Source organism: Cupressus sempervirens, chromosome 11, assembly GCF_028749045.1.
Source record: "Cupressus sempervirens isolate cs-2001-9-10 chromosome 11, ASM2874904v1, whole genome shotgun sequence".
Lineage (NCBI taxonomy): Eukaryota > Viridiplantae > Streptophyta > Pinopsida > Cupressales > Cupressaceae > Cupressus > Cupressus sempervirens.
This window is the reverse complement of record NC_143128.1, coordinates 59,717,762-59,738,834: the sequence shown is the minus strand read 5'-3', so window position 1 is coordinate 59,738,834 and position 21,073 is coordinate 59,717,762. Positions and strand designations below refer to the sequence as shown.

Genomic DNA, 21,073 nt, shown 5'->3' with positions numbered 1-21,073 from the left:
AGCTTATGATTAGGTGAATGAGGAACTCTCATAAAAATTCTTTTGGCCTTTGGTTTTAGAGAGGAGTAGGTTAATTAGGTTCTTAATTGTATGACTTCTACTTTTCAATTCTTATAAACAAGATTTTTTTTGAGTTGTCTAATGGCTCTCACTGCCTTTAGGATCATATACTCCCCTACTTATTCATTATCATGGTTGAGGGACTTATTAAATTTCAGGTAAGGCATGCTCTTATTCAAGTTTAGAGTTGGAATAATACTTTGTCTCCCTATTCTCATATTTAGTGTGTGGACAACATTTCTTTAATAGACATATCTAGAATTAGTGAGGGAATGAAATTTAGAAAAGCCTTGGACATCTACTCAAAAGTCTTGGATCAGAGAATTAATGGAGCCAAATCTTCTAACTATTTCTTTAATACTCCTTGACTTATTTAGAGTAGGATTGTTAGGATCTTTAGATTTCACATTGGTTTTCTTCCTCTGATGTACCTTGGGATTCCTTTTGCTTTGGAATCACAACATAGAGAAATTTGATAGAGTATTCTTGACAATTTTTAATAGTAACATTAGTCATTTGTCTTATAGATGTCTTTCTTTTGTTGGGAGAGTGATTTCTCTAAAGACTTCAAGATCTCCCTATATATGGGTGTTTTGTGTAGGTTCCCACCTCCAACTTTTTGAGGGAGTTTGATGTTTTTTTGCCAATATTTATGATACATTAGTCTTCTCTCCTCTTAGCAGAGCTTAATAAAATGGAGAGTGTGTTTGTAGACCAAAGCATGTTGGGTGCATTGGTCTTCGTCTTGTTGGTCTTGTTGTCAAGTTCTTGGTAACCAACTTGCATTAGAGGTGTTGCACCTATTAGGATCAAGAATGGGTCAATAGCATAAAGCACAATACTTCCAACTACAAAAAGCCATGATGTGCCTTATATTGGTTTAATGTGCAAGGGACCTTGTATTTGGGTACCTCTTAAAAAAGGATCACAAATTATTAAGGAGGGTTTATTTTGGAATTGTAATAAAGGCTTTGAAGCTCTTTTTCGTAGAAATCTTGGGTGGATACTCTCCTATTCTTTCCAGAGTCCCTCAATTTTAATCCCTTTGAAATAATGTTACTAATTCTAGGTGGGTCAAGGAAGAGAGTTAAAAAGGTTTGAGGATGGTATTCAGTTTCAAAAAGTTTGATAATCCATAGGAGTGGCCCATGGGTGTCTTGATTGAGGAGTGTATTTAACTAGCTAGAATATTTGAGGGAAGGTTATGCAATACCCTTAGAGAGATAGATAGTTTGGCTTAGGGTCATTTGGAGGTAACGTTATGCAATTCCCTTAGAGTGATAAACATTCTAGCTTAGGGTCCTAACCCAAAATGAAGACTTACACTAGAAGTTGGTTATGATATGATAGACAAATAATTACATGATCTAACATATGTACTTTAGTGGTATAAGGTACAAGTTTTCTCTTCTTTACCTAGGTGTAATTTTTTTAATGGTTGGGTTTTCAAAGGAAATGCCTTATATGGGAGAACCTTGCTAGGGGAGGGCTTCATGGACCCTTCATTATGTTCTTTGTTTGAGTAGTGAAGAATGCAGTTCTCACATATTTTATCAATGCTTTTTCTCTATTGAGATCTAGCATAGGTGGTGGGAGGCATGCCAACATGCTAGTATTCACACTACCTCACTAATTGAATTTTGGGAAAGTATGGATAAACCTCCAGCGGAGACACCTTTTATTTGGTGGTTTGGGCCTTTGGGCCTTCATTTATTATTTAGAATCTTTGGTTAGAAGGAAACTATAGGGTTTTCTATGACTCCAATTTAGGGAGTTTTTAGTTGTAGTAGAATATAGAGAGCTTTAAGAGACTATCTCTACAATGGTTATGTTGTTGTGAGGAATTTGAACTTGGAGAATATATTGGGTTGCACTTCAGGCAAAAGATTCTGAGATGTTAAGCATGGGATTTGTAGAGATGGGAGGTGGATACCTTCTCATGTTGGTGTCTTGAAGATTAATACAAATGAATCCTCCTGTGGGAGTGTAGGACATGTTTCTATTGATAGTATTGGTAGAGATGATGGAGTTGTTTTTTTCATTTTTTTTCATTTATGAAGGGAAACACTAATAATTTGATGGAGACTCTTGCTATTAATATTGCAGTTGAGAGGATGTCCTCTGGGATGGAGGAGGATTATCTATGAGTCCTATTCTTAGATTGCGGTGGATATGTTGAACAAACAAAAACTTGATGATATTTGTTGGAAATAACCTCTGTGTTTAGCCAAATTTTAAGCTTGTATAGTTCCTTTGATTTTTTTGCCTTTTGTTATATCCCCTATGAATGGAATAGAGTAGTTGATTATATATTTTTTTGGGATATTGGAGGGAGGGATTATTTTCCTTCTGATTATCTTGAGATCTTAGAGAGACTAATGTTGGAGGACATGGATATATAGTGTTGTTGTTGTTGGTTTCTATTGGGAACCCTTTTATGTGGGGTTCCTCTTGGTGGGTATGAGGCCTTTGCTTTGTTTCTTTGTTTTTTATTGATTAAACCTTTACCCCATTTTTTTTCTATATACATGCATACATACTTACACATATATCTACATACGTACATACATATATACAATTCAACACCAAACCAAACTTCATAAACTTTCATAGCAATGTGGTAACCATATTTAATATCTTAGCTTTCACTTACGAACATTTAACTTTAAATTATTATCTCACTGTTTATGACTATACCAAGTATCAAAATAACAATTTAGCTTATATTGAGTTGCAACATAAAACATGAAGCATGAAATAAACTTTGCAACACATAAGAAATCACATAAATCAACACAAAATTTTAACCTGGAAATCTTGTAAAGGGAAAAACCATGTGGGACTGACAACCCAAATAATTCACTCTTTTGAAGTGAGCTTTGCCAAGAGCCAACCTTGTAAAAGGTTTACATGCACATTTTTTAGTGTGACCTAGTTAGAGGATTTTAACCAAAGGTCATCTAGACCTTATGACTCCTTGGCATTTCTAAAGAGTGGTGTACTTTAAAGGACATACAAACATCACTAATCGATGTACCATATAGAATTTCATAGACTTGTTAGGTCCATCGGTTAAGAGATTTTTTGCTATAATGGTAAGAAAGTAATAGTTAAATTATCTGTTAAAGTTTAGCACTACCTTTTCTTTATTAGATCTTTGTTATGCTCGGTCTTCTTCCTTCTGATCTCTATTTGGCTGGTTCACATACTTTCTCTTTCACCTTGCGCTTCCTTTGCTTGACCTTCCTTCCTCTATTTCATTTGGTTCACCTTGCTCTCCTTTCTTCTTCAACTTCAACTGTAATTCATGCTTAATCTACATTAAACCATCAACTAATCAACAACCAAAAATGGTCTCAATCATCTCCTTGAATACTTAACTTTAGCCCTCCAAATCCTTCCAAATTTTGCTGCTTAAACAAATGTGTAGATCCTAAATTTCCTAAATTCAATGAATTTAGTCACTCAGAAAATAGAACTTTATTGAACTTTGTGCTCATCCTTATCTTGCTTGAATCTCTTTCATTAGATCTTCATTATATTTTTCCAGTTGTTGACCTTGTAAAAAACTTTGACTTTAGCCTTCAAACTTCTCGAACATTCTTTATTTTCATCATAAGTTAGCATCAAATCTCATCTTTCTTAACTTGTTCTTTCAGTTCTTACTCAACGAATCTTACAACTTGACTCGGGTAATACTATGCTCGATTAACACTAGAATCACTCGGTTGCCACTAAACTCCATCATTACTTTACCAGGTGCTCAGTTAATACTTTAGTAGCTTGGGCAATACTATACTCCATCTTTCACTGACCAAACAATTATGAACTTAATCAGAATATTACATAATTGCAAAATAATCAAACCAACATTACACTGTCAGGGTCCAATTCATTCAAGTGTCCATTGAATACCAATACTTATCAACTTTGTCATCAACATACTTTCTTGAAATCCTCTTTATCAATCAAATGACATGACACTCTACTGAATTAGCATAATGTCTAACCAACTAAGGCTTGACATCAATGACACCATAACAACTAATATGACTCTTTTACATACAATAATAACATTCTTAGTTACATTATAAGTTGGGGTTAACAATCTTCGCATTTGGTATTGATGGCAACACATAACATAAGATTTTACATTACAAAACATTACACATAAGATAATCAAATGTATGCATTGATAATAATACAACTTTTCAGCTCTCTAACACCATTTAGGTTCTCTACAATAAATTTAGCATTAGGTGTAGTCGGTCTATATCTCCATCAGCTTCAACTTCAACATTTCTCCCCCTTTAGGTATACTTCACTTTTATGATTCTTTCATTTTGTCATTCTATCATTTCCCCCCCCTTTGAGTCATCATTTCATTAACTCCATATTCTCTCTCCCTTTTAAAATTTGAATACATGATTAAAAGAGTTGTGAACTAAATTAGTAACTATATTTGAACATAAGAAACAAGGCCACAAAGAAATAGAGTTCCTACCCAAAATTTGGAAGAGTTGTTTGAACTTTGAAATTGAAAGTTCAAATGAAACTTTGTAATTGTTCTTTGTTGGTGTAGATTAAAGGATATAAATTGTAGTGTTTTCGCATAGGATTGTTTGTTTTAATATAGTATAGGATACTTAATCATTATAGGGTTGTGTAGAATATTGACATGGATGGGGGAAATTTAAAATATTTAGTTACAAAGGTTGCATGTATTAGTAGTGCATTATATCAATAGTTTGATCAAATTAGGGCTAGACCCCTCTTATACTATCTTATTTTGTATTTTCATGATGTATTTGGCCTTTAGTTTTTTTGCCATTATACATAATAAGAACAAAGCACTTGCAATTTAGACATCTTGACTTAAATAAAAATGAATAGGTACCTACTTGTGTTATCAATTTTAGATTATGTTTAATATGTTATTTTTTGCAAAGAAAAAGGAAAATAAAAAAGAAATACAAGAGTCCATAAGGTTGTGGCAATAGAAAATTGTGTGAAATTTGTTTAACCTCTTTTGGTTTAGGCTTAAGCATAAATACAAATACAATTGAATCCCAACAAGGTTTTAGAAATTGTGTTGCAAACTAAGTCAGATTCTTAGAGAGAATTCTATGGTTAACTGCACTTAACCTAGAGTTGTAGTAGGATGAGTGACATCTCAGGAAGTCTCAATACTTTTTACCCCATTATCAACTAGACAATTTTTTTTTTTTGATGGAGGTCCTCCATGAAATATTTTTACCATTCAATTCAATCTCATGAGTGATGCATTCCTACTAATCATTAAAGATGGATCAATAAGTTTTACTCAAATAAATATTATATTAAAATAAAAAATAAACATTTAATTCAAAAATATAAATCTCATACTAAAATATAAATAAATAATCAATACAAACTATAAAAAGACCAAAAATATAATTATGCGATTCATAAAAATACAAAATAAACAATATAAATCATTTAAAATAATCTTAAATGAATAAAAATTATAACTGACTCAAATCATATAACAAAATAAATTGTAAAATATTAAAATTAAATAACAAGAGTGGTGATACTCCCACCTAATGCAAAAAGAGCAAGGAAATGTGCTTATAACTTTGAGAAAATTAAAATTTCTGGTATAATTTTGAGAAAATGTGTGGTATATACAAGTTTTTGCATCAATAATAAAATAATTTTGCCAATTTTATAAATGATAATTTAATATGCATCCAATATTCATACAACTTGTTTATCAATCTTTATTTTTTATAAAAAATACTAACAAAAATAGGAGAAACCAATTAGAAAAAAGAAGTATATCTTAAAATATAAAAATAGAAATAAAAATAAGATAATGAAACATTACAAATGCAATTAATATTTATAGAATGAAGCAAATTAATAGTAGAAAATGAGTAGCACAAGAAATGTTTTGAATTTTTGAAAAAATAAATAAAAAACCACAAGAAAAATATGAGAAACCAATGAGAAAAAAGAAATAATCTTTTAAAAAAAATGAAAAAATAAGAGACATGTGAAATATTACAAATGTAATTCAATGGAAGCAAAATAGTCTTCCCCTATATAAGACTAATAATAATTTAATTTTTAGTGTATATACTATTGATAATAATGATAGTAAATACATAAATGAACAAGTAATTATTATAGTGTAAATTAATGAATAATAGATTTATATACTATTTATAATAATATTAGAATATAGAAAAAAAACATAAAATTAAAATAATATTTAAAAAAATAATTAGATAATCCTTATATTACATATTAATATAACTAATATGCAAAAAAAAATGCTACATAAATAATTAAAAAAAACTATATAATAATAATAATAAATTTTAAATATTATTATGTCATAGATTAAAATGTAATACTTGTATTTTAATATTCTTGTAGTCCCTCGTATCTACCATACCAATATCACTATAAATATATTATATTAAATATTTCTGAGAAGTATGCATATTATATTAACAATATTTATACATAAATATTGATAAAAACCATTATGAGAGATATATTTACATATCAATTGTAAAGATTTAAAACCTTTATATTAATATATAAAATTAAAAGAATTGTACAACACGAAGTATTATAAAAACATTTATTAAAAAGAATACATTATTAGATTAATTATATTTTTTTACACAAATATTGATAAAAATCATTATCAGATAAATAAATATTTATCAGATGAAGTCAACAAATTGAAAACATTTATTCATTTTCTGCTTTCGCTCACTAACCGAGAAAAGCACTCCCAACGGCTATCTAAGCTGAATGCTAATAAATCTAATACAATCTAGTAGAGAATTAATTGTGATTTGAAGCACAATGAAGCCGCACAACTTTCCTCCCTCAGAAATAAAACGCCAAGCACAATTATATGGGAACTGAAATGTAGTTTTCTTCAGGTAAGAAGGTAACTTATTTCTGGAGGAGAAGAGAGCAAGCATTACAGCTGCGATTGGCCAAAATAATCCGCTGCAAAATGCGGACTGCAGTGATAGGAGCTGGAGGTAGCGCTTATCATAATCCTTTTTGGATTTTTAAATTTTGGGATAATTTCCCAATTAAATTTCTGGCAGTAGGTCATCTTTTCTGTCAGAGGCATCCAATTGTTGTGCTTCTGCTATGCAACACCCTGAGAAGTAGAGAAACTGAATGTTGTCTTTTATTGTGCTTCTCCGTCGAGTAGGTCACAACGAGGGCTTTGGAATGTCGTATATCGCCTAATTTGAAACACCTTTGGAAATTTGAATGAAAGCGTCGAAGTCCAGATGCTTTTACCACTTTAGATCATACCTTGTGACAAATCTTCTTAACCTTTGTTGCGTTGAATTTTGATGTTTTGTTTTATTGGATAAGTTCCTAATCTTTGGGGCAACCTTCTGTTGAGATGCCACTGCCTAGGATTGTTGGTTCGGTCATGTTCTCGTGGAGTATTTCACCCAATTTCAAACACTTTATCATGTTGCCTAGAGGTTTGAAGGGGAAGATTAAGCATTTGGAAACCTAGATTCTTTTTCTAATGTAGATTTTCCTTGCGGTTTTTGGGTGACTTGGTAAAATTCCTCAGTTCTCGGGCAACCTTTTTGGTAGATGGTACTTGCTTTCGTCGCCTGGGGAATGCCACGCCTAGCTTGTTCAATATTCCCATGTCATTTGGGGTTTGAACACAATTCTTCCTTTTATGAGCCTATTTGCTCTTAGCACTTGAGTTTCCCATTTTATGAGATTTCGTGCATATAGATTTTTACCCTTCTTTTTCTCTCAACAGTGTCTGGGCTAGTGTGTGCATCGTCATTGGCAGAAAAAGGAGTTGCAGTGACGGTCTTCGAAAGTGCAAGAGGCCCTGGAGGGCGCATGTCTCAGCGCAGGTACATATATGAAACACATATTAATTAAAGCGAAGAGATTTCCACAGTCCATGTAATATAGATAATGCAGTTTCTGGATTCAATTGTGTGAGAGTTTTTTGCATCAACATCTTGAATCACAATCCGTGATCCACCATCAGAATGAGAAGAGAGCTGAAAGAACAAACATCTTAATTATTCTCTTAGGGATAAATGAATTGTTAAAGGAGATTTATGCATATAGACTGGAGTACTGGCCTGTTGTATTGTTTGAAGAAGGAATTTGGCTTGTCACACACTTCTTTGAACATTTGAAAAGGATGTTTTTATTTAAATTCTACTAACAGCTTTGAGACTTAGTTTCACTTTCCTTTATTATTGGGTCAGATTGGTTGGGTCAAGCATCCAATATAGCGCACACAAGTGCTCTATAGTCACAGTCTTATGTATAGTGAAACCCTGTTTCAACCACCTGGAAGAATTTGGGCAGTGAAACAAAATTTTCAACATTGGGCAAATTTTCTTTGTAATTTGAATTCCTCTTAAGGGAGAGCTGCGAAACCTCACTTTTCTCTTTTCTGAAAGATTCCTCAGATCAAAGTCCTGAATTGAACTTGCTCTTACACATAATTTACAGCCGATGAGAAAAAAAGCCTAAACTTTAATAGATAGACTGTGCATAAACAGACCATGCATGAAGGACATACCTGTGCTTTTTAAACATGCTAAAACTGCTGGGTTTTATCAACAAACGACAAGAAAGTAACTCTATTTATGAGATGGTTTTGTGATTTAGTTCCATGTTGCTGCTAATTTTAAGACAAGGAAAGCTACCTGCACCAAAGTCGCTGTCAAATGAGAAGTAGGCTTTGCGGTGCAAGTTAGCATTGGGTACAAACATTGCAGTGCTTGTATGCTTTATGAGTCCTGTCTTCTGATAATTTCCAATGATAACATTCTTCTAAATATTGCAATAGTCATTACCATAGAGTGACATCTTGATTTGTTGAGGTGCAAGTCCATGTACTAAAAAGTTTGTTAATTCAGAGGCAGGCTTTGAGGTGCAAGTTCCAAGGAATGTTTGCATTATGCGCTTTGTGACTCAACCTGCCTTTTGATTATTTGAATTTCCAATGCTAATGCTCTTTTGAACATTGCAAAGTTCATAAAAATAGAGTAGCCTATTGATTGTTAGTGAATTTATTTCATATTAATGCATACTTATCTCATTTTGCATTGCAACTTTGTTAGCAACTGATTTTATGAGTGACCTCATTTTCCACAGTGACCATCACCACTCTGTTTAAAATCCTCAGACTTTGCTATGTCTCGTCTACCAGGATGAGTTTGTTTTCAAATGAGCCATGGTGGTGGCAATATTTATAATTTAATTGCATATACTTCCATAGCTGAGGTCTTAACTAAAGCATCTGGAATAAACCTGGAACTAGTTGGATCTGAAACTGGAAAGTAATGTACATATTGGCCTCAGTGCTAGGCTTTCCTAGTCCTTTTATCTCATATTTTATCCTGACTAATTCTGACAGTATACTCTGACCTCAATCTAGTAGGTGCAGATGTTGGGCGCAATGATTTTTTCATGACCAATTCATCTCATGTCCAATCTTGACTGGATCTGATAATCCCTTCCAGTGATCTTTTGCCAGTTCCTTAGTTTTCTTTAAGATTTCTGTCTTTAGACCTACTTGCAAGTTTGATCTCCTGCCATTTCCTTTTGCTTTTTTTTTTAATGTCAATTTCTTCATTCTATTGAAGATTGACAAGACAACAGCTGGATATTTCCTCCCACCCTCAACCAGAATACCCCTTACTCCTCTTTAAGCTGTCCTACCCGTCTTCTACAAACATATTTGCCAGTGCTCTTAATTGGGGTCATTTTATCTGCCTCTTACCAGTATGTGCTTGCCCAACTTTTTTTTGTCATCTGTCGGTACATTTCTGTTTGCAGTAGCCCTAGAACGAGTGAGATTCCATTGATGACTTTGATAATCAGCTGGGATTTTCCTTTAATTTCAATCTTAATTTTCTTCGCTATTCATAGATCATAGAGGAGTGCTTCAGCTTCTGACCTATTGCTGAGTTTCCTACAAAGTAATCTCAACTCTGCTCTGATAAGTGATACCGTCAGATATTTCCTGCACCCCTAGCTAGCCCCAGATGTTCTTTTACCATCTCATTGAAATTGAGTTTTAGCTTACATTTAATGGATGATCTTTTTGATTCCATTAATGCGTTTTAAATTTTAATCCTTATTGTGACCATCCCATAGAGCCAAGGGGAGACCATAGCTGGAATTATTAGTTGTGTTTAATTATGAATATCCAATATCAAGGGGTTTCAATTATATTAATGGATGCTTGTTACGTTTTCTTATTATCCTGAGTAGATATAGAATATAGCTGATCTATATCTTGTTTTCATTTTGTAGCAGCTGTTTACGATGGCATAGTTATTATGTGCGCTAGTCAATTTTTATATTTTATTGTATTCCCTTACACTTCTAAACATTATCCTGAAATATATGAACATTGTTATTGCCTGTTAGAGAGCGAACTGAAGATGGGAAGGAATTATGTTTTGACCATGGGGCTCCCTATTTTACTGTGAAGGATCCAACTGTCTGTGATATAGTAGATAAGTGGGAATCTGCTGGTCTGGTTGCTGAATGGAAGGGACCATTTGGAACCTTTGATGTAAACTCTCGAAAATTGTTGCCACAGTTGGTTAGTAACTACAGAACCCAACTATTGAATGCTTCAGAGGGTGGCCATATAAAACTTTATATTTCTAAGGGTTTTGCATAGCTGGATGTGTTTTCAATTAGATTCAAGCTGTATATAGCTGCTTTCTAGGTGTCCATGAAGGTGTCAGTGCATTTGTTGCAGTTTATTCTCTGGATGGTCATGGTTGAAACTTAATGATATTAAAAATCATAATATTGTCTTGTAGGAGAATGCAATGAAGAGATATGTGGGTGTTCCGGGAATGAATTCTATTTGTAAAGCTATTTGCCATCAACCTGGTAGTGCATTGTATTTAATAGTGCATGCTGTATGTATAGTTGAAACCCTTTATTGTGTATCTTATGATGGCCATCTTGAACAGGGGTAGAAGTTAAGTTTGGAGTAACAGTTGCAAAATTGCAGTGGCGGGAGGAAGATGGATTTTGGGATTTAAAGGGGTTGCAAGGTGAAGAGTTTGGGCAGTTTGAAGCAGTGGTTGCATCGGACAAAAATCTGGCTTCTCCTAGATTCACGATTCAGACTGGTCTTCCACCTCCTTTAGGTATAGATTTTGCTCTCTACATTCTGCATTTAAAGGAACAAATCTTGAAAACATTCTCATCCATCTTAATTAAGCAGGGTCCTTGCAAATGTGAATGCCTTTCAAAAAGGCTATTTATTCTTGAAAAAAAGAGACTGGTTGTTTTCCATAAAATGAAAAGCAATTACTTTTTTCTGCAACAGGATACTAATCATAATAAAAATTATCAATCTCATAATTGCTTCCTGCAATGTCCCCATAGGGTTTTGATTTCTCTTGGAAATGACAATTTACTTAGTTTTGATTTCTATTACAATTTACCTCTTGGATGTTGAAGAAACCTATCCCTACTACCCAAACAGATTGGTTTATACATAATAAAACAACCTGATCTTTAATCACACTCATCATAGGTAACCAATTATTCTTCTTGTAAGGTCCTGCTAGGTTGGCAGTTCGGGTTTGGATTCAAAGAACTAGTTTGGGGGTATGACAAAATTTTGAAATGGGGTTTGCGTTCGTTAGTAGAAAAACATGTAAAATTTGTATATATCTATATTTGTGCAGCCTATAGGCATGAATTAAGATTAGAATGTCACCAAATATCATATAAACAACAAAAATGAACTTGTAATCATAGCATCGTATCCTTTAACATCAAAATATTAAAATATCAACTAATAAATCATAACATCGAGCTTAAGTATCATTGTTTCAAGTTTAACTAATGGATTAATAAGCATAACCAGTTGTGTTTCAAGAAAGCAGAGGACTTGGTATATATTCACAGCAACTGACGCTCCTTGCATCCAAGAAAGTAGAGGACTCGGTATATGTTCACAACGATTGGTGCCTCCTTGCATGACAGGAGGTGCCATATGTGAATATATATACTAAACCTCTTCTCTCTTGGAACCCAATTGGTTATGCTTCATTGAGTGGATAAAGGAGTGTATACTCCAATTCCGCTCAACAATAGCAGATCTGGTAAGCTAGAGAGATACAACCAACACAATGTAAAAAAAAATAAAAAATTGTAATACAATAGAAATTTAAGAGCGCTGTCATAAAAAAATGAAAACAAAACTTAAAACTTACTTGTGATAGGATCTTAATGGCAAGAGGTTGGAGGTACATATAATCTTGCCCATGTAGGTACCACCATCTAATGCATCAGGGTCTGCATTGTTTACTTGAGACAAACTCTGCAAACTCTCTCCTAATATTTGATGCCACCTCAAGATCACTAAAGAGCCTGGTGAATGCCTTCTAATTATATCCGCAAGCAACCTTAGGATCTCTGTATGGTGGCACTCTACCAGGAATAGCAAGTATCTTAGTGGTATAATACTTGGGAGATAATGCATATGCCAGAAGGTGTAAAGGGTGTAGTCGTCTTGTTCCAACGATGAAGAACAATTGAATCCACCTTTTTGGACAAGGTGTCCTCAGGATCATGCTCTCTCCTAAGAATGACCTGGGATGTAAAATGATGTTCATGTAAGTTATCTTGATATTGTGTTAATTAAAATTCAAAATTCAAATCTCTCAATAAACAAGGATAGAGGATTATATTAAACTAATCGATTTCACTCTCTCTAGCATAGAGTCCATGATATTATAGATGCCCCCTAAACAAGGCTCATCAGTGTTGGCGAACTATAGAATGACATGATGGGCTCGGTGAATTCTAATACAAAATCCACCGAAGCCCACCAATCATCATTCAAGATCATTGCCTTTACCTTTTGGGCCCTTTTTGTATTCGATTGCTTCCATTCACTCCATTGGTTGCTAATATCCATTTGAGACAATGCATCTTTCACCCCACAAGTCGTCTAAGGACAATTTTGTTTGAAGCAAATAGAGTTTCAACCACCTAATAACATGTTAATTGTAAGTTAATAACATATTTTAAATATGTAAACAACACAAAAGAACATTTTATTCAATTATGTAAAGTATGACACAAAATGATAAATGAAACTATATAAAGTTTAAATTAAATTTTAAATATCTTCAATAACTCCAAGTTGGAGAAAGTTATGAGAATTTCCTGTGACATATAGTGGTTCGTCACAAACATTTCGATCTCCTCACCCTTATATACTTTTTTCACCCATTCAATTTGGGTGCCAATTGCTTTCATCACCAAATTCAAGGAGTGGACGTTGCATGGTGTCCAAAGATACAATCATATCGTGCTTCTACCAAGGCATCTGTAACCCTACAAACTTTGGCATTGCCCGTCACTACTTGGACAACATTATCCACACCCACGGAGTCTATGGATTCAACGAGAACTTGGATAATAAATTCAGTATCCTTCACCTCCCCTTCACAATCAAGCGTCTTCAAAAAACATTGCCCCCTTGGGGGAGGCAACAATCATAGTTATTAATAGACGGTGCAATCTTTCCATCCATCAAAGACAATAGTCACCTCCGTTTAGACCCTAGAATCTCTTATTGGTTTAAGGAGGTTGTCTGCATTTTTTCTTTCACTATGCAATAAGGTGGTTTTCACCTTTTCATACCCAGGACCTTGGTAATCACTAGGTGCTTGATTTATTGCTTGCACCATCTCTCTCCAATAAGGTGAATCTTACTAGATTGAATGAAAGACCATTCACAAAGAGGCAATACCCAACCTTTACATCAACAATTTCTTTTAATTCATTTTGAAATGCCCTATTTAACATGCCTCTCTTGCGGGTGCTTTGGGGTGTTTCTACATCTTCTTCATCCATAGAAGGGATAGGTAAGAAGGGATGATGTCTAGTGGTTTGAGAGGGTGGTGTTGGTGGTTTGTGCTTTGACTTTTCTTGTTTCTTCCTTGATACTAACCTATTACCATCTTGTTGTTCCTTTAACATGGCTATTATTTGAACAACTGACAACCCATGCTTCTCTCTCTGATCCCTTGCACATATTAGTCCTTTTACCCCTAGGGCCTAGAATATGATATTTAACTCGCTAATAGGAGCTTCTACATTGGGTTTTGCGAAAATTGCATTTCCATATAACACCCCTCTCTAGGACATTGTTCAATTCTTTTTGTACACTTCCACAATAGAGAACTTTTATCAATTTTAATTTTTTGGGATCCCTCCCACCCATTGAGCTCTAACTACACTAATTCTTGCAATCTATAACAAAAATAAAAATAAAAAGCATATTTCAAGACATACATAAACTTGGTAAAATTTGGAATTAAAAAAGAAAAACTTAAAAGGAACTCTCAAAGAAGCAAAAGGAAGGATCAAATATATACCTGGAATACTCAACATTGATTATTGGAAGGATTTGAGACTCCACAAGCAAGGTTTTTAAAAAAAAACTCATTTAAAAGTGTTTTTAAACCATTTTTTCTCATGCCGTGTCTTGGGTCTACATGGGTTCGTCAGGGGTCTGCTCGGGTCCGCAATGGATTCCCATAGGATTTGCACCACAGGCTTTGGGTTCGCACAAGTTTGCGTTGGGTCCCCATGGGATCCGCGCCACTGCCTGTGGGTTCGACTGGGTCCATGCTAGAGCGAACCAAGCCGAACTCAAAGTCCGTGGCACGGACCTTGTGGGGACCTGCCATGGACCCCAGGGGAATTTGACCCACCATGGACCTGGACTCGTATATATATATATACTTATAAACCCCCCACGAACCCAAATGTGGTTTTTTTTTGTCTAAGTGCACAAACTCGAAATCGAATTTGAATTTGTTCCTGAACCCAATCCAACAACTTAGCTTTTATCTTTCATTTGGTGTGCAAATAGGTTATTTTCTCTTGAGGTGGAGCAAATAGTTTGGTTATTCAAACTGGTTTGTGGTCTAGTGAGGCTCCATTGTGGGTTTGGACAGGGTCCAACCCAAGTGCTAGTGGTTCAAACTTGTCGAAACACAATTCTGACGTGGGTGAACTTGGGCGGACCATGGTTGAATCAAGGTGGGCCTGTAGTGATTTTCAACACTAGTCTACTTTTTTTTGCAACTTTAATAATTTGTTTACATCCACAACCCTAAAAAGTGGATTCGAAAGGACTTATGTTGGTTTTTATCTTTCATTTGGTGTGCAAATAGGTCATTCTCTCGAGGTGGAGCAAATTGTTTGGTTGTGGAAGGAGGTTGATTTGTGGATCTTCTTCAAATGTTTTTGCTTCAAGTGGAAGCGGTAAGTTTTTTTTTCATTTGATTTTGTTTTTGTTTGAATTTTCATTTCTTTCTCATTGTCCAAAAGATCTACCTATTTTTTTTTTTTGAATTTTCCATTCTCTTGTTTTATTTTTTATATGTATAAAATTTCTTGCCATAGGATCTATAATGGCATCTTCCTCTTCCTTTGTAGGCAATATTGAACAAAGAATAGATTGAAATTTTGATTCTCCTCTGTGCAAGTATGTTGATAGTATAAGACCCCTTCCATGAGCTGGTGCATTTTTTAATTTTTTATATGTATAAAATTTCCTGCCATAGGAATTACAATGGCATCTTCCTCTTCCTCTGTAGGCAATATTGAACAAAGAACAGATTGAAATTTTGATTCTCCTTTGTGGAAGCATGTTGATAGTATAAGACCCCTTCCATGAGGTGGTGCATTTCATTTGGAAACGTGACAATTGTGATAAAGAAGGGAATAGTTCATATTATCGGGTGGTAGGCCATTTTTGTGGATTCCTTGGAAGAGGAGTCGTGATATGCCCTAAAAAAAACCTATACCAAATGAAATAGTATTAAGATCTATTGCCAAGCATGAAGCAATAGAAGAAAGAAGCATGTAGACAAAATACAACCAGTGACACTAAAAAATTGAAGGGAATGCAACCCCCTTTTACAAATGTTATGATAGAAGACCACCTCTTTTATACTGCCACAGATTAGCTTGAAATTGAAACTCAAGCAATCAATACACACAAAGGAAAGGGGCTATTAGAAATTGCATATTAAAATGAGAGTTGGGACATTGCCGACATTGATGTAGCAAAATGCTTATACACAAATGGGATGCCTTTTAGTATTGTTCGCTCCCCATACTAGAAGATGTTGAAAAGTGTCAATGAAGCTCCAAGAGGGTATAAGGGCCTCGATAATGAGGAAATACATACCACCTTGTTGCATAGAGAGGTCAAGAGGGTTGAGGATGCATTGAAGCATGTAAGGGATTTGAGAATTGAGATACAATTGTTGATTATTTTAGATGGGTGGAAAGATGCAAGAAATCGTCCCTTGATCAATGTCATAGCAGTGTCCCTTGAAGGGGCAATGTTTTTGAAATCTGTAGATTGTGAGGGGCAAGTAAAAGATGGGCCATTTCTAACATGCTATTTTCCCTAGCTTTAAATAACAATTATCAAATTATTGAATACATTACTTTCCATATACATGCATGAAAGATAGTTATAACAACTATTTTACATATTCATATGAAAGGGATTAACAGTTGTAACAGATTAATTGAATTCTGGATAGTTGCTTTTACCAACAGAATGAAGGAAAGTTTTATTTAATTACTTAACGAACTGCTTGAAATTATTGAAAAAGATTTTAACATTAACAACTAACTAAACATAATTTTCAACTGAACTTGAAGAATGTACACAAGTAAAATACCCATTAAAATGAAGGAGACATGGTTGTAGATCCGTTCTATGTTGAGCAAGTCTTGGCATCAAGTGGAGAGGAGAAGCATTGTTAGAGGTTTAACCTCCCAACCACAGACCCTAAATATCCCCACACAATCTCAACTGAGAAAGCCCCTCCCTGTATGGGATCTAGCATGGCCCTGTCTTTGCTAGTGAGCATCCTGGTGTCGAGTGTCGACTTCACAACCAACTAGGTTGTGAACTCCTTTCATCAACCTATCCGTTCGACTGCAAGCTATCCGAACCTCTAGTGATCATAGCAACATCATAAGCCACTAAACCTACCCTGGCCAAGAATTTACATGGACACTATGTGCCTGATCACATATCGCTCAACTTGACAACAAGACCTATACCATTTTGATCACCATGAGTTGACTCGGTTTAATATATTTGCTTATGTTCATTTACTGTTTAGTTTGTACTGATTTTCCACCTCTTGCTTGTAGGTATATCCCACAATCAATTGTTATTAGCCTACTCCTTTCATCTCAACCATGCTGGTCATCCTTGATGAAACATGGGATGGCTGTCCACGAATCTTGAATAAACTCTGTTTAATACAGACAAGATTTCTCCACCCAACCCGGGCCTATGCTAGATATTGGAAAAGGCCTTATGACAATTGAAAACAATATTGTTAACTCTCTGATGGCGCCTCTTCTTATCTCAGAGGCATATTATTTATACCCTTGTATAAGAATGCACAAATTTGGTTTTCTTCCCAATTATTTAAGTTCTGAAATGAAAAACAAGATATTATACATCAGGTAGTCAATCTTGGAATTTGATCAATTGTATGTACATAAGAAGTCATACTGGAAAACTTATCATTTGTAAACATTTATTTAGTCACGGATCCTAGTCTGTCTGGCACTAGGCATATAATTTTAAATTCATTTCATGCGTCAAGTTTGATCTCTGGGGGCTTTCAATCACAATAAATAAGAAAGATAAGGTGTAGAAGGATGCCCAACTTGGCTTGTAATAATGGAGGTACATCACCCTCGATTGCTGGTATAAGCTTGCGAATGGCCTGTCACTACTCCTTGATTGTATAAATCCAATCTCCCATTGTGACTATGATCGCCAGTTATGAATGCGGTAAAATAATTGCTTGAAATGGTGTGATATTGCTAGAAGAAATAGATTGCAGGTATGGTAGAGAATAATAGAGAGCTTGGGATGAAAGATTGTTGGTAACAGAAATGAATTGTAGGAATGGAAGCTATCACATGTATGAAAGCTTATTGCAGAGCGTAGAAATGGCTTCCCTCCTCAAGCACGCTCGGTTTACAAGTTATATCTCCCAAAAGGGAGTTACGTGCAAGATGACTAGAAAGGTGACGATCATGAGTTACGTTCTTGATTTGAAAATCCAAGAGCCACAAATAAAAGGCTGATGGAAATAATAGCAAAAGGCCAATAAAAATAATATTAAAATATTGACATAAGATGGAAATAATAATAATTTCACTCATATTTTATTTATAATGATACTTATTGCATTTATATACATTTGCATGTGTATCATACACATATACATACATATACGTAATATTCCAAATATACGTATTTTTGTGTATACATTGTATGTTTAAGTATACATGTTACGTATACATACATGCACATCATATTTGAATATACACATACATACATGTACATGTAGGTACATGTACGAATGTTATGCAAGTACCATGGGTACCATTAGACTATAACATGTTTTCAATTCCATTTCTTAAAGGTAACAAATTGTTCTTAGTGCAATTCATGCTCAAGTGGACACTTGTATTATTTTATTAAATGTGTTGAACCGATTAGCTCATGGTGATCACTTGGTATTCTCTTGCTTGCCTAGTCCGTTTTCCCTTGGCCATGGTGGTTTAGGACTCATACCTCTTAGCTCAATGGCAGCTTGGTGCCCTCGTGCCCAATTCCCTTTCTGGCAATGCTTCTCCCTTTCATTGCGTTCCTAAAAGAAAAGAATTTACCATGGTAATAACATATTTTCAAATTATTTAGTGAAATCAAAATATATCATAACAATAACCTTGTTGATAACCATTTCCAATTATAACGATTAACCAATATGTCTAATTCCCATGAAATCATTACAAATAACTAACAATTCATTTTCACATGAAACCATAATGAAAAAAAAAACAACCAACTCAAATTTGCTTGAAGTTTTAATGACTGTACTAAATATTTATAACTAAGCAAAATAGGGGATGTAACACCATTTATTGCTGATTCTCATCTCCCGATATTTGACAAGTAAAACCGAGAAACATTGTCTAAGTCATATCAGACAACATAGAGAATTGTAGAGTTGTTTTGTTGGTTGGAGAGCAATATCAACATATCTTTTGGGCATCTTGCGCAGTCTAGACACTCAATATCAATTATTTCAGATGGGTGGAAAGATGTAAGAAATCATTCCTTGATCAATGTTATAGCGGTGTCCCCAAAAGGGGCAATGTTTTTGCAATCCATAGATTGTGAAGGGCAAGTAAAAGATGGGCCATTTATTGCTGATATTCTCATCTTTGATATTGAATAAGTGAGACCTAGAAACATTGTCCAAGTCTAACAGACAACACAAAGTGTTGTAAAGTAGGTTTGTTGGTTGAAGAGCAATGCCAACATTTCTTTTGGACACCTTGTGTGGTCCACTCACTCTATCTTATGCTACAAAAGATTGGGAATAAAATTGGGTGGATCGAAGAGCTATATGCAGAGGTTAAGGACATCTAGATGTTTGTTACAAACCACTACATGACTCAAGAAATCTTCAGATTATTCTTTCATTGGAGCTATTGGAGGTAAGTGAACTTGAACTTGAAGTAGAAATTTAATTTTAAAAAATAAAATTAGTATTTTACATTTTCTGATTTTTATAATTTGGTTGTGTACTACGTGGTTCCTAATTTGGCAGGGTTCACACATGTAAAATGTTACCAAGCTACCCACCTAAGAGCCTAAGTTGCTAACTCCTATGACTAGCCTTCAAATGGACTTGGACCAACTTGCACGGTGTTCTCTGTAAATCCTCCTTCACTTTTGGCTCTGCAAAACCAAGGCTATATCTATGACCCTTCTTCAAATTTTCTGCAAATGGTTAGTACTTATAAAGGTATTTACAGTATAGGTCTCACCAAATTCTCTACACAAACTGAGAGATACTAGGCAGCGGCTAACTACCTATTGAACATCAATCAAAAGTGGAGTATGAGACTATTTAATCAATTTCCTCAACACTAAAACATAAAACAGTGGAGATTATGTTATTTTAAAAGATCTTATGTGAAAGTTGACAAGATTGATGACAAAGAAACCTAGTTGGACCAGTGCTTTATCCACAGGGTCATAGAGTCATTTAAATCCTCCATATCATACCACAATCACAAGAAAATAGCTCGGGGCCTAATACTTTATTGCTTTGCAATAAGTAAACCATTGACTTTCCATCTCACCCTACTTATCAGATCCTACAACAATATTTTATGCATTCGTACTCTGAATTTCAAGCATTCTAATTAATTCCTTGAATTAAAGCATGAAACAGGTACATAACAATGCAATGAAAATAATTGTAAACTTGTTCCAATCATATCAAAACACATAAATTATGCAACAAGAGAGGAATAGAATCATAAAGTCCTGCAATTTCCATTAATAGAAGCTACTGGTAGTACAAAATATTTCAGACAAAAAGGACTCAAAAAACCTGCAAGAAGAAACTCTTTGTATTTCATCAGAATATTCATCAACTTTCACATTGGACCAACAAACCTCAAGAAAAAAAAACCTTGATACATCAAAATTTGGACCCTCATCTTTGGTCTTGATTACCCTTTTATAGGAACTAGGGTAGCAACAAGCTACAGACCAAGAGATGGACACGTGTCAGCTACAGACCAAGAGATGGACACGTGTCAAAATCTTACAAGAAATTTCAAAAACAATACAATGACATGGATGGAATTTGCAACTGCTTGGTAGAAGATCCCTTGTACTTGCATGATTACATTCCTTTTTGATGTAGACTTGGTGGTGGACCCGTGACTGCCTGCCTAAGTTGCGAGGGAGAGTGGTACCCTTTTCAAAACTATGCAATGCTGGCAAAACTTGACTCTGACAAAGTGCACTATTCCTCAGCATACATTTGTACGCACTCGTATTCATCCTTTGTAGGCCAAT

At 34.6% G+C, this 21,073-nt stretch overlaps 1 protein-coding gene across 2 annotated transcripts in view; it reads left to right on the top strand.

Annotated features, from left to right (window-relative positions):
• Positions 1-6,849: 6,849 nt before the first annotated feature.
• The window catches only part of LOC149528236 (FAD/NAD(P)-binding oxidoreductase family protein), an 82,449-nt gene continuing 68,225 nt past the window's right edge, over positions 6,850-21,073 (top strand). Inside the window, exons 1-6 of one of the 2 annotated variants that reach the window (XM_089808687.1) lie at positions 6,850-7,045; positions 7,080-7,109; positions 7,871-7,970; positions 10,516-10,693; positions 10,920-10,992; positions 11,076-11,255. In XM_089808687.1, the coding sequence (XP_089664813.1) occupies positions 7,082-7,109; positions 7,871-7,970; positions 10,516-10,693; positions 10,920-10,992; positions 11,076-11,255 (559 nt within the window). In that variant the 5' untranslated portion in view covers positions 6,850-7,045; positions 7,080-7,081. Of the gene's footprint in view, positions 7,046-7,079; positions 7,110-7,293; positions 7,761-7,870; positions 7,971-10,515; positions 10,694-10,919; positions 10,993-11,075; positions 11,256-21,073 lie in introns of those variants that run through there. The other variant, XM_089808688.1, reaches the window with a different exon arrangement.